This window comes from Schistosoma mansoni, chromosome 1 (assembly GCF_000237925.1).
Source record: "Schistosoma mansoni strain Puerto Rico chromosome 1, complete genome".
In the NCBI taxonomy this organism is placed as follows: domain Eukaryota; kingdom Metazoa; phylum Platyhelminthes; class Trematoda; order Strigeidida; family Schistosomatidae; genus Schistosoma; species Schistosoma mansoni.
In genome coordinates, this window is record NC_031495.1 from 36,212,731 (window position 1) to 36,229,477 (window position 16,747).

General features: G+C 37.3%; 1 protein-coding gene across 1 annotated transcript in view; it reads right to left on the minus strand.

The window, feature by feature from the left end:
• Window positions 1-9,170, minus strand: part of Smp_068070 (hypothetical protein) — a gene marked incomplete at its 5' end in the record, with an annotated part of 44,775 nt that extends 35,605 nt beyond the window's left edge. The window contains 3 exons of the mRNA XM_018794248.1: window positions 4,311-4,433; window positions 7,361-7,472; window positions 8,934-9,170. Coding sequence (XP_018648680.1) covers window positions 4,311-4,433; window positions 7,361-7,472; window positions 8,934-9,170 — 472 coding nt within the window. The remainder of the gene's footprint in view (window positions 1-4,310; window positions 4,434-7,360; window positions 7,473-8,933) is intronic.
• Between the last annotated feature and the right edge of the window lie 7,577 nt (window positions 9,171-16,747).

Below are 16,747 nucleotides of genomic sequence, written 5' to 3' on the forward strand. Positions count from 1 at the left end.
TATATTATTTCAGAGAACGAAAAAATAATGGTCAACCATATTGTAAAATCATCCATTTTAAAATGCACAAATACACTGAATGCTATGTATTTCCTCAACTCTTAAACCAGTTGCACAAACAAACGTTATCGGTCATACACAAACTCCTGAGAGATGAAAAATAAAGCAGGAGAAATAAAATCAAGATGCTACAAAACACAAGAAGACACATATCACTATGCTTTTTAATAATGTAGTACACTAACAAGAATTAAACAATCGTATCAGTAGGAATTAAAGAATGTTACCCAACTTACCTTTATAAGTGTCTAAATTTCAAGATAGTAACAAATTCAAGAAAGCATATACTCAGCACCAAATATTTGAAAATTATCTATAATTTAGTACATATTATATAATCTATAAAAATAATTATCCAATATGGAACTGAGAAAAGGAGTAAACAGGTCACATTTACTTGGACATAATTCAAAACACTGAATCACAAGACAATGGTGCTTCAAACGACTGATATGTCACTTCAAGGATTAAATGTATGATGAAATCGTAAACAAATCAGGATAATTTTAAACCCAACAACTAAAGGACAGTACAAAGTGAACCAGTAAAGGATTGTAGTATATCATCGTTTAGTGAGTATTGGGCGTAACGTCGAAGAACACTAATTATTTATATTTAGAATATGAGGGAAGTGGTATACATATAGAATAAACAAAGACACCGACTATACCTAAAACATGTTGGTACATATCACCAACGCTTTGTCAAGTATTTTTCAAATTTGTCTTAAACATATTCCTACCAAGCCCTTTTTAAAAGTTTCGTTTTTAAGTGTAACTTTTATCAATATATATTATGTCGAAATAAAAGTAAGTCAAAGGAAATCTAACTGTAGGGTGAAAGTGGTATACTATGTGCATATTCTAATGGACTACATTTAAACTGATAACAGTTTATTTCATCAATTAAAAAAAATCTAGAAGTAAAATGAATCATGAATATGAACCAGGTAAAAAGCTAACTTAGAATAACAGGATGAACATCACTGAAAATGCAATACAGATGGATTCCTATACATTGACGGGGTTAATGTTCAGCTATAACAACACCTAAAGTCTTCAAATACGTTCACTACCTCGATGAAAGTCAATAAACTTACCAAATAGTAAAAACAAGCGACTACTTACTTTAAATATTAGTTTCATTTTTTGTATTATCTCTAGAGAATTTTGTAGGTATATTCTCATCATACTATATATCAAGTAAAATAGTGAATACGCATCTGTCTAAAACTATGCATGGGATACATTTTTATACAACTAAAAACTGCTTCACTTCACTACTTTTTACCTCGATAATATATAATTCCAATCAAACTGAAAGTTATTAACAGTGGACAGGCAAATTAATCGGGTTATCATATTACACACTAATATATATATATATATATATATACATATATATATATATATATATGTATATATAAATAGTTGTATGAAAGGAAGTTCATGCACTACCCAATTTATACACTGAAATATAATCAGAGGTATAAGTCAAATGTTTAGATAGATGTGAATGAATTAATAGCGATTAAAGACTATATTATAAATAATATTCAGCTGGTAGTTTTTTGATAAGCACGATGTGCGAGAAATCAATAAGAAAGAAATATATCAACTCTACAACTAGTTTACGATATACTTATATCTTATTCAAAGTTAGTATGGAGAAAAAATTGATGACGTGGAGCAGATTTAGTTATTAAAATAAAAACTATGTGAAATCGACAAACCTTTGTGTCAATATCCAGGCTAATAATTCACCATTAATTTTTAAGAAATTTCGAAGTGATTTTTATCACGTGACTTAGGAAAAGAACTGTTTAAACACTGGGAAGCATGGAGTGTTTGTCATGCCATATTCTACAACACCGATTATATGTACTCATACTCAAAGAGTTATGGAAAACTATTGTCCTGACTTCCTGTACAACGTCAATTAAAAGTATGATACAACATAAACCTATAATGTGATTTGTCGCAGTGTTTAATGATTTTCAATTATCCATAATTTTAAAAACGCCTTCAGGTTTGTACTGACTGAGCACTAAGCAGTGAACGACACAGTGTTTGTCTAGTTCTTAGTTTTTACTGAACTATATAGATCAGGTTGCAATCTGAACACAAATCGTCTGGACTACATTTTCATGTGAGTTGATGGTTGGCGGAAATCACCAGGATATCCTGAACTTAGGCTTCATGTTAGTTAACACATATCAGCAAAACTTATCTGCACTCATAAGAAAGCTGATGAGCTCCTCAGTGATCAATTACTGTGAATAACTCAGTTTTACAAAAGATCAGTCGCAGTACGGATAGTTCAGCCGTGACATCTGAGACTATAAGATTCAGAGACGTGAGTTTGAAAGTTACAGAGGAATCAGTTACTTTACGATTCCAGATACCTATTGTCAACAAGCCCCAGTCTGCACGAAACCTAAGTCGAACACTTCCTAGGACGGCAGTAAACCATCAATTTAGTCTTTCGACTAATTGTATATATGAGCATTTTGAATAAACTTCAAAACTGAGGACTTCTGATGATATATTGAGCTAAACAATTGTCTATAGGATTTTAGCTTAGTAACTACTACTCTTGTCTTTCCAACGTTTAACTATGGGTTAGTGTCCAGTTTCGCCTACTTGTACAATTTGTTCTCATAATATAATTGGATACACACACTCACATATACATCAAATACAGCTCATAGTATTGATGAGAACTAAACCTAGTTACAAAGTTACACTTTTTACATGCAAAGGGATTGTAACAACATGCAAAGTGTAGTCTTACTAAGGTTCATGTAAATGAAAAAATTGATACTGTGTATACTATGTACATATTTCATAGTCTGGTATTTTTTCAAAAACCAGATTACTCATATACAACTAAACAAACACAGATGAATAAACAAGATCAAATTACAGTCAGTGTGTAAACAATAACTTTTTTTAAAAATTAAGATAAACTAGATAACGGTTTTCACGTTGACAACTTAAATCCTGTTTTTGACATACACCAGTTGGTTAATCAATAAAGAGGCCCTCACTTCCACACAAAATTACAGATTGAGCATAGTTTGAACAACTACAAATTGGCAAGTAAAACTTTCATAAACAATAGGTTTGATGAGTGTCTTCATTAAAAATGATGGTAGTTCAACAACATGACTCATAAGTTTTTAATTAACATAAGTACACATAGACTTAATAGGCCGAACAATAAGTCCATGAATAAATCAGCAAAATACACATTTTTAATGATCACATATTATCAGTAGATATCCAAAAATAGATGATGATCAAATTACTTTGGCTTGATATATAAAGATCATAGTTGAACAGCTAGATGATAAATTGCAATTTAACTAGATGCAATTTACGCTTACACAAAAAAGGGTTTTTTGTGGAGATTTAGTATTTTCATAGTTGAAAGCATAAGTCAGTTGAAGCTAAACTACCAAGAAAAACCTGGAAGCACTGGACGGTTGTTCAACTTCGTGGATTGGTTGAGGTTAGACATAAACACCATCGTATGCCGGCTCAGTGGTCAATCGGTTAAGTGCTCTGGCGCGGGACTAGTAGGTCCTGGGTTCGAAACTCGTGAGGCGAGGTCGCGGATGCGCACTGCTGAGGAGTTCCTCGGTAGGACGAAAGGGCCTTCCAGTGCTTCCAGGTTTTTCTTGATGATCTAGCTTCAACTGACTCATGCTTTCAACACTTTATTTCCTAAATAATCACCCGTAATCAATTTGTAAGTCAGTCAATAAAATTTTCGGACCGTTTAGAATAAAGGTGAATAACTAAAAACTGTAAACTATTGTCATTTTCTCGGTATTTCTAACATAAGTTACGAACCGGACACTACAGTAATAAGAAATAAAATTACTATACTAAACGATATTAATAAATATAAAAGATTTTAAAATTAATATAGTGAACATTTGTTTACATAATATTTAAGTGACAACTTTAAAGCGACTAAAATATTACGCAAGAGATCATTGAAAACATAAACAACATTAGCACACCTATATATGATTCTACGTTTTAATAGTTTACTCTCACTCAACAATCAACAAAGTGCACAAGCGAATTTAATAAAACTGGTTCTCATCTAAAGATCGAAGCACACGTTAGTCAGCGAGACGTGATATTAGTTAATTTTAACTGACAAATTAGTGTACACGAAAGCACATGACATTGTCTAACTTTTAACGAACAATCTCAATATAACAAATAATTACTTACCAGGGACTAAAGACTCTTGTTCCAGTTTGTCTAAAGGTATAATGTCCAAATCCACACGACGAAGACGTAGATAACGACTTCCATGCATCAGCTTTAGAACCTTTTTAAGAAAACCAACATAGTCTGAAAAACAAGTGAAAACAAGATGTCAAGAACAATGATGAAAAACAAAAAACTGTTAAAGAAACTGAAGATAAAAAAAACTTGAGTGGTTTGCAAAAATAAACGTTAGAAACAACCAGTAAAACTGAAATAGCACATTGCTGGAATTCTGAATAGACACTTGCAACTTTCTTTTTTACCACATGAGTTTATACAGTTAGTAAAAGTTTCCTTAGATTTTGTCAAGACTTCGACTATCGTAACCAATGGTTTGAGACTCTGGGTGACATGACTCAGAATCGATCACAATGGCGTAGGTGTATCCATTCTCTATCTTCCCTTAAACTGTGAAATAAAAATTGCTTTATACTTTTCTTTCAACCAGCTAATTCTTTCTTCCTGTACTATATCCTTATATACAATCTTTCTTTTATATATTACTACCATTCAAGTAACTACCTCTATGAATTCGGTGTTTATCTTGCTGTGCTAATGATGTTGTAGCAACTTGGAACGATGCACGTATGTGCCTTATTTATTATTTTTTATTTGAACACATAAATATTGGTACAAAGGGGCACCAGATACATATGCGCCACACAAAACTCATTGGATTTGTGTGAGGGCTGTGATACTACCTAGGTGCCCAAACTGAAGCAGGTGGTTTTCTCAGGGGGCCACACCCGGAGCCTTAGACCTAAAGGTCTGACCCACAAGGCAGTGGAGTATCGTGAGGAGATGCAGTCCCATGGTAGCCGGTGACCAACAATTGGTTCATACGCCATTTGTTCCCTCAGGATCCTGGAGCCCATGTGCACCATTGGTTTGGAATCATGGTTTTCCAACTCCCCTAGGTGGACTTTCCGTGTCCACCAACCGGGTTAAGACGCCGGACATTCGCTTTTCGTCCTCTCAATTTCGTAAACAATACCCCCACCACGAGAAGGCAGTGAGTAGGACTTTCCTGGCAGAGGCTATATACGCGTGGTCATATGAGAGCATTTCGAGAGAGAGAGCGGACTCTCCCCACTCTCGGCCGTACCAGGGTATTTGAGGGCTACATATGTGCCTGGTCCCACGTTGTAGCTGACTGACTGTCAAAACTCGGAGTTATCATGAAGACTCGATCCATGTAATCTGCTCCTACAACGCAGCTCAGTTCAGAAATTTAAGACAAGAACTATGTAACTCAAAGCTTTGAGACACTGACAGACAAGACTCAAAACTGAAATCAAAGCCAATACTTCTATAATTTGCCTATTTTCTGCACGAATAAGAGATGCACTTAGGTTTTGTTTGTATTCAAACTACTCATCCCAATAGTTTTATATTTATTATCACTGGTGATATGTGCTTTACTTTCCTTTACTTGGGAAGAAAATTTTCACTTTATTCAGTACGACAAACTAATTTCTGCTTCACTTTAGGAAGCTTTCTATGTAAAGGAATAATGCCTGGTGGTCAGGGCGTTCTAACGAGTTGGAAGCAGTAACGGCATTTGGTAACTGCCGAAAGCTCTTTCGACTCAACTAAACAACTAGCATCAAGAAGCGTGATGTAATTGAAACAATCTGTAAAGATAACAAGACATCAACCTATGATATCTAACGATGTCTTGGACGATGGAGAGATTTCTTCGAAGAACAGTCACGATGGTCTTTAGCTCAGGTGACATTAACCAGACTGTTCTGTCCTCTATGACCTGTAATGACTGACTCACCTAATGAAGTGGAGATCCTAAAGGACCTCCATCTCCTGAAACCCTATAAATCACCGCTTTTAGAAGATTTACCCGCGACCTTTTCTAAACATGGTGAAGTTCTAGTCGGGGAACTGATTAGGTTGTTTAAAAAGCTTGAGAGTGAGATTTTTCCAACATCCTAGAATGAAGCGACAGTCACCCCTATCTTTAAAAAGAAAGTCACCTACGCGACAACTATCAGTGAGTAAATATATTTCCGACTGCGTCCAAATTATCGGCTTCCGTCATACTTAGAATATTGTCTAAACCCATAAAAGACTGACTCGCAAGGACCAGGCTGGCTTTCATTCTGCTTGTGAATATTTTGATATCTTAATCCTCTACCAAGTCTTAGAGCACCTCTATACTTATTGTAGCTTAACAGTCGTTGTGTTTCTCGACATCAGGGTCGCCTCCGATTCGTTGAACAAGACCGTACTCTGGGATTGTATGTAAAAGGTCTGGTATACAACAAAGCGGTGAAAACAGTTCTAATTCATGCTTGGGAAACCTGGCCTCTTCGAGTCGAGAATATTAAGCTACTCTCTGCATTCAATCATCGTTGTCTGCAAAAGACTATTGGAATTCAGTGGCAAAACCGAGCTAGAGGTTCGGCGATGTATGTTTGGGTACAGTGATGACAGTTTACTTGATGTCATCACCTTCAAATACTAGCCCCAGTGGATTAGACAAATGCTAAGAACTTCATAACAGCGGCTCCCACATTGTCTTTTATTTGCCGAAACTGGGACTGGTTTGAAAAAGTGGAAGTTTTCAGTTTAAGACATTTTACCGAGCCTCGAAAAAACTGTAGGACTGGCATGTGTCACTCAATCATGACTTACTAGCTGATGTCCGAGAGATAGTTCAACTCAATAGCCTGAAAAGTTATTAGACATGACTTTGAACAGAATCTAGTCCTGGTGTCATTTTCATTAACTCCCTTCATAAAAAGGACTCGAACTGGTTTTATTTTTTTAAATGAACTATTTCCTCGTACACTACTTTTGTCCACTTATTTTTATTCGATTACTTCTTGATTATGTCCATACTTTTATTTTCCTCTTCCCAATTTCATACACTTATTTGTATGGTGAATACTTATTTTGGTGCCCGTATGTGCCGATATTTATGTATTCAAATAAATGAATAGACCGGAATCTGATTTCCACATTTTGTATGAATAGCAAGAATTATTTCGACTCACCCCTTGGGAATGCATCAGGATCTATAAGTTCCCTAAAAAAGTCGTATGACTCATCCAAACGATCAAACTGTTGAGCACTTTTGCTGAACCAGAATTTTAAACAACGGTTTTCCTAAAAGCAGTTAGCAGATTGTACATATACATATATAACTCTAAAATGACATTTTAAGCCTAATAATAATCTGAATAAAATTAATACAACAGTGATTCATGACTGTTCTATTAGTATTCAGCTATGAATAAAGGAAAATAGAAATATCGACGAGAAAAAAATTCGCAATTAATAGCATATCTACTTGTTAGTGATATTGTTTTCATTCTTTTATTTAGCCGTAGTGGTTTAAAGTGTGACAACATCAGCAAATAAACGTTGGTTCGTTGTTACGTTATTCATAACTGACTAGGTGATTTAGGTAGTGCACAAAACCACATAGCCTTTGGATTAGCGAAAATAACATGTTCTGATCAGTAAATGAATCCACTAAAATATGGCTAGTTAATAAAAGCCGATTACTTTCCATTTCCGATCGTAATGAAAAAGAAACTAATAATATATGCAAATAATGGCTAAGTGGAAGACCAAAGCTCCATTTACGTGAACTCACTTATATAAGTGTTCAGTGAAAAAACCTACATCTAAAGATATAGAAATGCAACTAACTCAATAACCCCTAATTACCACTTATTCCATTTTCAATTAGAATGTATGTCGATTCCATAAATACAAAACCATCTGTATGAATTATTTAGTCACATTACAAAATTTTGGATGTATAATCTTAATCTTTTTATATCTCTGTAACCATTCTCAAGTATGTTTCATTGATTTTATAATATTTGAAGTTATACAATCAGCATGAATGCCCTTTCAAAAATGGTTGTATTTAACTTGAAACAGAAATGCTACAAGGCAACTAGAGACTGATTGATTGACGTTTTTAGAATCGACAAAATACAACCATAAAGTTTTAAAATGGGAATACGGCTTTATAACTAAATAAATAAAAAGTTAGCACAGGCAATTTAGTAACAAATTTCATTTCTTGGACTAGGATTCATACTTCAGGTACAACTAACAATTTAGTCACAAACCAAGCTACATTTAAGTGACGATAAATATTCTAAAAGGAAGTTGACTACTGAGAGACTGCAACCACGATGACATTAAACATAGTGTTAAATCAAATATTTTCACTGCTCTTTAGTACGTGCCTGATGATGCTATACATAGCTTAAATTATGCCGTAAAAAGGTATATAGTTAGGAAACCGAGATTCCACAAACTTACGGAAATGGATGAAGCTGGAACTTTTATTAGTTATTAAAGTGCTTTTCGGACCAAAATCTAGCAAATAAACACCTAATATAGTCTCGGTACCCACACTAGGTAATTCTTAACATAAACGATTAAAATCACTGGAAAAAATTAGCATTGAAGTAATGGACAGCGCCCATGTCTGTAAAAAAGCTTGTAAATCCCAAATTTCATGAATAGGACACACACTAATTGTTTTTCCAACTCTCACTGACTAAGTAACATTAAGTTAAAAAAAACATAACTAGAAGTACTTACTGCATGAGTTTCTGAAGTTCTATTGTTGAACATAATGCACGTAAACTGCAACTGCATTTCTGGCACATCCATAGGTTCCATTTTTAACTTGCATTCTTTATTTACTATAATACCAGAATGTTGTCCACCAGCGATGTGATGAACCATACTTTCATCCAAGTTGTGTGTACGTTCGAAGCGAATAATTTTCATGTTCCCCAAAGTAAATGGGGTCATGACAACATAGGATTGAGTCATATCGTCCCAGACACGATAATCTGATTTTACGACTGGAAAATATGGAAACTGACACTAGACTTCAATGAACGTTGAAGCTTGTTTAAACTGGCAAAAGGTGGTTGTAAAAACGATCTCGATGTTAGAATCAAACGTGGGATCACATATTTTTATATTAGTCACAATGGGATACGAAACGTATGAAAATACTCAATGAATCTGGTTAGGTAGACAATATACAAACAACCTGACATCCCTCTTTGAAATCGCGTCAGATCGTTCGGAACTACAGAAGCCTCATACCATCTTGTCAACTAGCTGGAGTAAAACATTTGTAAAAACACATCTGTTGTGTGCTAGGTTCAAAGAGAATTGTTTGCTATATGCATGCAAGTCCGCCCTGTTATTGTTCAGGCCCCCAAATGCCCTGGTACGGCCGAGAGTGGGGAGAGTCTACTCTCCCTCTCGAAATGCTCGCACATGGCCAGCGAATATATAGCCTCTGCCAGGGAAGTCCTACTCACTGCCTTCTCGTGGCGGGGGTGTTGTTTACGAAAGTGAGAGGACGAGAAGCGAATGTCCGGCGCTTTAACCGGGTTGGTGGACACGGAGGGTGCACCTAGGGGAGTTGGAAAACCCTGATTCCAAACCAATGGTGCACATGGGCTCCAGTATCCTGATGGAACGAATGGCGGACGAACCTGTCATTGATCAACGGCTACCATGGGACTGCATCTCCTCACGATGCTCCATTGCCTTGTGGATCAGACCTTTTGGTCAAAGGCTCGGGGTGTGGCCCCCTAAGAAAACCACCTGCTTCGGTTTGGGCACCCGGGCAGTATCACAGCCCACACACACAAATAGTGTGGCGCATATGTACCTGGTGCCCTTTTGTACCAATATATATGTGTTTAAATAAATAAATAAATAACACATCTGCCAAACAAGATGATAGACAAGAAGACGGGAGTCTCAATGTTTTATAGGCTAGACTCGAAGAAACGATATAAATGATGACTAAGGGATAAGCGACCGACATATTCTTAAGACATTGAATATAATACTTGAGAAAATCTTAAAAACTATGAAAACGTCCAATGGAACACTAAAAGTGCTAAAGACATTTCAGTGAAGATAATAACATAACTGTACAGGTTTAGAAAATTTTCTTCAATGAAACATCGTTTCTTTGAAACTGACCTACACAGTCTACGTCATAAGTGGGAAGTGTACTTAGTAATACCAAATTGTAATCTTACTAAACTAGCAGGACGTCGTATCGAAACAGACACTTGGAAGGGTCGGATGAAATAGGCAAAGTATTCGAGTGGATGAATAGTTTTGTTTGTTATGGTCTTTAGCTCCCTGGGGTATGCTTAACATGCTTAGGAATAGATTACTGCAACTAGTTATCCCGTTCCTAGCTAACCTAATAGCGTTATCGTTACTAGATGGTTTTCAGTCGATTACCGATCACGCCAGCACAGAAAGCCGAAGCTTAGAGAACCAAGCGGCTGATCATTGGACGGGCTATTACAATGAAGATATCCTGAATGATACAATCTCAGATGTATGGAACATATGAAGTGATTTACATTAATTTTGTAAGACAAATCCACCTTACGTGTGTCATTGTAACATTATCTACGTGATAATAATAGGTTAAACCTACAAACACTGATCACAGCCTGTTCTCGAATATTAGGTTATGACACCAAACGTTGATTTAACACTAGATAGCGAACAAAAACTACCTCAAAACACGAGTTCGTGCCAAAGTATTAAAAAGTCCCTTGGCCTTGAGAAGATACAGACAAAGAGAATCAACAAAACAAATCAATATTTCTGTCACAAGTGTTCACCAGTATACATCTAAGAGAGTACGATCACCGTTTACCTTAAGTGGTGAGATAATGTTTATTTTTTGACCCGACCTCGAGACGAAAAATCTTGTTTTTTCCTGAACAGTCTGAACGAAGATTTTCAAGCGTCCAGTTAGTATAAAACCCCTTGGAGTATTGTGAAACACAATGAAATTCGAGCCTCTCCTAACAAAGTCATGCGAACAATTCAGAAGATTCATTATCCATAGCTTTATTTATTTATCGAAGCAAAGATATGCATTTTTGTCATTCTATCCGGAGATATCTTCAGATCCAGATTTGTATAGTAAAGACAGAAGGCCTACGGTCTATGTTATTCCTTTTCTAGTATGCTTCTGTAAGTGTCTAGTCTTCTCTTGAGTGAGTCAGTTGAAGGTGCGGACACCACTACTTCGGGTAACAGGTTCCAAGAATTGATGACTCTGTGTGAAAACATGTATGCCACAGGTATTTTGTTCGTTCTCAACTTATCTACTCTCCTGCTATGTCTTCTGAGATGTCAGATATCATAGGGAGAAAAAGAGAGGAAATATAAGGTCAAAATCAGGTCACCTCTTAATGTTCGGTTGGGCAGAGTAAAGTGGTCTAGCCTTTCAAGTTGCTCTTTATGTGGTAAAACCCCGGAGTTCTGGGATTGCACGTGTAGCTGACCTCTGCACGTTTTCCGGGATATCTGAGTCATCTTTTAAACAGGAGCTTGCAGCCTAAGCACACTTTTCAAGTTGAATCTTACTAAAATTGTACATACTGTAGTATCTAACTTGGTGAATGGTTCTAAACCCCCTAGCTACAACCTCTTGGCAATAGACCGTGATCTCGAGATCATGACTCACTGTCACACCAAGATCCTTGTGAGGCCGGATTACGGGTACAGGCACTTCCCCTATGTTGTACCTATTAACCTTTGTATCCTCAAATTGCATGTAGACACTTGGCCTCGTTGGTAGGTATCAGCCACTCTTTGGACCAGCTAGTGACAATATTCAGGTCTGTCTGAAGTGCGCATGCATCTGAGTCTCTTGTTATTTCCCATAAGATTTTTACATCATCAGAATATTGTAATACTGGGGACTCAACTATACCTGGGAGATTATTTACACACAGTATAAAAAAGTGAAGAACCTAGGATAGAACATTGAGGGACTCCACTTAGTGCTGGTCTGCAGGTGGAGCACTTCGCATTGACTCTTACTTTCTGCCTACGACCTACCGGGAATTCCTTATTCCATTTTAGCAGAGTTCTGTCAATGCCAAGATTTTCCAGGCTTAATAGCATTCTACTTGTTGGCACCTTATCAAATGCTTTGCTGAAGTCTATGTAAACATCCACTGATTTTCCATTGTTTCAAGCCTTTATCTATTGCACCCTCACTACAGGGAGGTTTTTTGTGCAAGATGAATCCTTCCTAAACCATGATGATCGCTATTTAACAAGTTCTGGTGAAACTATAATTTATGGGCGACGTTTGAGCGACGCTTGACTGACCTTGATGATGTTCACCTAATAACGAGGACCAAGTGAGGGTCATAAACCAGTGTGAGGATTTAGAGTTATGATTTACAGTTGATGGTGAAGGTAAAGGATTATGTTTAGGGTTTTCATCACGTACTGACATCAGCTCCAATTCTAAAACTCTATTTAATCAAATGTGTCGGTGAATTAAGCTCCAAAACCCGAAACTTGTTATCATTGTACCTGATTGGTTCGTCCATAAATTATAGTTTCGCCCAATTTGTTTGTTTCCACGAATGACTTTATGGTCTTTTTGATTATTGTTTACAGTATTCTAACTATGACACTGGTGGGGCTGACAGGTTTGTAGCTTGATGGGAGTTGTCTTGGTCCCGTTTTATGTATTAAATATCGTAGTCAGTGAAGCAGCAATATATTGTACAATTTGTCTTGAGTGCGGTATCTAAAAGATAGGGCGATAAACGACTTATTGCAAAGATCTTCATCTAAGTTGAACTTATCAGATCTTGCTCTATCACAAATCCACAATATGTGTAGCGGTAAATAAATCTTCAAGAGAAATATTTCTGGTAGGTTACAATCGACGGTTCTTACGGAATTGCCAGTCTTCCATGAGACCCTTGAAAGACAAACTTTGTGGTAATGCGGAACTTATCAGTCTGGACGACAGCGCCAAGAAAGTATTCTCCACAGTTAATGAACTGATTGCTAAAGCAGCTAAGCTCATACACGAGGACACCAAAGCAGCCATTAATGTCGCAGTAGACGCATTTGACCTGGCAGTTGGAAGAGTCTTACAACGATGGGGTAAACAGCACCTGGCAACCTTTGACATTCTTGTCGAGACGGTCACAAGATACTGAACCGAGTTATAGCTTTTTCTATAGGGAACACCCAATCATGTAAAGTGTTGTGTGGCACATTCAACACTTTATTGAAAGCTGAGAAATCACTCTTTTACCAACTACAAAACTCCTACCTTCTTTGTTAGCTCGTCTTCAGACAAAAACTCCCTTTGAGAGTCTCAACAACTCGACTACACTTCGTAGTTTACTTCAGATATACAACACATTTCCGGAGTACACACGTGTAGTTGCAGACACCTTGTCTCAAATAACTTCCATGAACAGTCTCCAAGAGATCGGCCTTCTTAAAACCGCCCATCTTCAGAAATGATATACAGATCTTCAGAGAAAGTTATCTTCGATCACCCTGAAATTAGGGGTCAGGCAGATGGGAATGGGTAAGGAAACTCTACTATGTGCATAAGCTTTTCCACCTAGTTGTTCGAGCAACAACCAAGCTCATAGCAGAACGACTTTGTTGGCCTAGTATGAATAAATCCGTTAGGGAGTAGGTACGTCCTTGAGTGAGCTGCCAGAAATCTGGGGTGATTAGACACAACAAATGTCCCTTGGGCTCTTTCACGACTCCCGATACTCACTCGGCCATGCCCATCTGAATTCTGTAGATCACTTACCAGATTCAAGTGTATGCACTTACCTTTCAACCTGTGTGAACTGTTTCACATGACACCTAGAGGCAGTGCACATCAAAGATATTACTGCTAAAACAGTGGCATATGTCTCCGTCAAACGATGGGTAGCGAACTTTGGTGGCCCTTTGAATGTCACTACAGGCCAAGGACGCTAGTTCGAATTCGAATTTTTCCGTTGTTCGACTACACTATTACGAATCACAGAGTTCCGAACGACCGTTCACCTCCACAAGCCAATAGGTTGACAATAGGTTCACAGATGAGAGTGAAATCGTTCATTTCACTCTCATCTGTGAACGTCTCACAGTGGACTGGCGCTCCATCACTCGTTTTATTTGGTATCTGTAATGCAGTGACAACTGACACGGAATATGCGTATGTGTGTCTTTCGAAATGCACTTAAAATGCCTTTTTTATTTTCTATGATGGCTGGAAAAGATTAAAATGCAGACGAAGTTTAAAATGAATAAAAGTTTTCATTGGACGTTTTCCATAGCTATTATGTATCACATAGCCCCTTATATCATACAAAGACGACCAGATGCTGCTGAACGTTGCCAGCCATCAGAAGTGTTTTCACAAACGACAAACTCCTCGGGTTTAAACTTCTGGCTGACCACGATTTAGGGTCACCACAACCCCCACCAGAGTGTGAGTGAGTCATAGTTCTAAGTAAATTCCCAAAGCAAGTGGTACTGTGAGTCTTCTATATTCGATGCTGATCTAATTAGTTTTAACGAGTATGTACGCCGTGCTATGCATCTCTTACAACCGTTAGACAGCTTGGGTCAAACGCTTCTCCAATCATCGGTAGCCTTGGGCTAGGTTAAAAAAGGAAGACTATTGTACCTTCGTTATCATCCAGAGCTTATTCTGTCGCCTACGTAAGAAAAAGATTCCTTACTTCGATCATGTGTAAATCGCCGTCATCTTAATGCTATAACGAAACGAGATTTCTTCCTGTTGACGCAGGTTGGAGCTACACAAGACGCCATGAAAAGCGCTTGCTGGGTTTTTGGGTTAAGACCTTGAATTCAAGTGTTAGAGAGAGAATGTACGACTCTGAGGTAGAAAGAAAATCGCACTTGAAGTACCAAATGATCCCAATGAATTCCAAGTAATGTCTTTCGGGTTATCTAACATTGCAGTGCTTTACAACGATTACTGCAAACGGTTATGCTGATATAACTTGATATTACTGGGTGTGGCAAACCGCCTGAATAGCGTAATGCCAATATGAGAATGATCCTTTAACTCCTTGAGCAAAACTAACTAAACGTGACACCATTCGCTATCATAAATGGCACTGAGTGAACAGTAGTGTGCCAAAGGTTACGCTAGTCAAGAGTAAAATGAAATATTCTGAAACACTCCGAGATGCTGGCACAGGTAAAAGTTTAGCCAAGTTTAAACCCACCTACAGAATGTCGAAAAACACCAAAAACACATATATGATCGACAAACGAACGGGGCGGTGTATAAACTCGGAGATCAATCTTAATAAACTGTTTTATATTGTGTAAGATTTTACTTAGATACTGTGAATATAGTTTGAGTTAAAACACCAATAAGATTTAATATTTTCATTTGTTTTACAGCTAATTTGAGCTACACTTATGCTGTTCATGAGTTAATATTCGAAGAAAAATATTGTCCTCCAAATTGGCAACGACCTTTGAGCGTGTTTGAAGATGAGCAAGCTCAGCATAGATTGGATTAGAAAAATGATGCATGACACTAATTTGTAAATAAACATTCCTTTACATAACATAACTGCGTATTTCATTGTTTGAAGTATATACATTGCTGCTGGCATGTCGTTTTCCTACTCCTCCAGTACTCACTGACCCTGGTTTGCATGCTGATTTTTAAGGTTCCTTCTGCCTTAAAATAAGCGTCGATTGCACGCGTTAAGATGTTTTTCAGTCAGTCTTCGGTAATAAGGATAGTAGGTTGATGAACTTGTGTTAATCCTGATATATTTCCTTCTGGTGGAGGTATAGCTCCTTGAAAATGTTCACTGATGGGGCTGATACCACTTTTTCGAGTAAGGCGTTCCATTCATTGACCACTCGATGAGAAAAACGGAACCCCACTCTGAGTTTATTAGATCGCGGTTTGTGAACCTTCTTGCTATTACCTCGGAGATTATCAGTGCTGGAGGGAGCAAAAAGATAAGACATATTAACACCCGAACCATAATCAAGGATACGAAATGCCAGTATAAGGTCACCTCGCGTTCTACGATAAGACAAAGGGAAAAGGTTTAGGCGTTTTAAAAGCTCATCGAAAAGGAGTTTAGAAAGACACTTCAATAATTCCGTTCTCACACACTTTATCCTTTATCAGACATGTGCTAGCGGCTTGGATACTGTACTCTATGTGTGGTCTTACATAGGTAGGATATAAAATTCGAAACATCTCCTTGTCAGAGCATCTGAGTGTTCGGCGAAGTGACCATAACGCACGATAAACTTTGGAAGCAGCTGTGTTTCAGTGCATAGTTGTTTTCTAGTCCTGACCTATTATTACTCCTAAGTCTTTATTTTCTTGAACGCGTGGAAGAGATGTACCGTCAATAGTATAATGGTAACTATTACCGTGTCCGATGTGCATGAGCAAGCTCTACCTATAATTAACTTCCAAACCTTAACCACGAGCCTATCTAACTAATGCATCTAAGTCAGCATGGAGATGAAAATGATCAGCCTCTCATCTTATTGCTCTCCAGATTTTGACATCA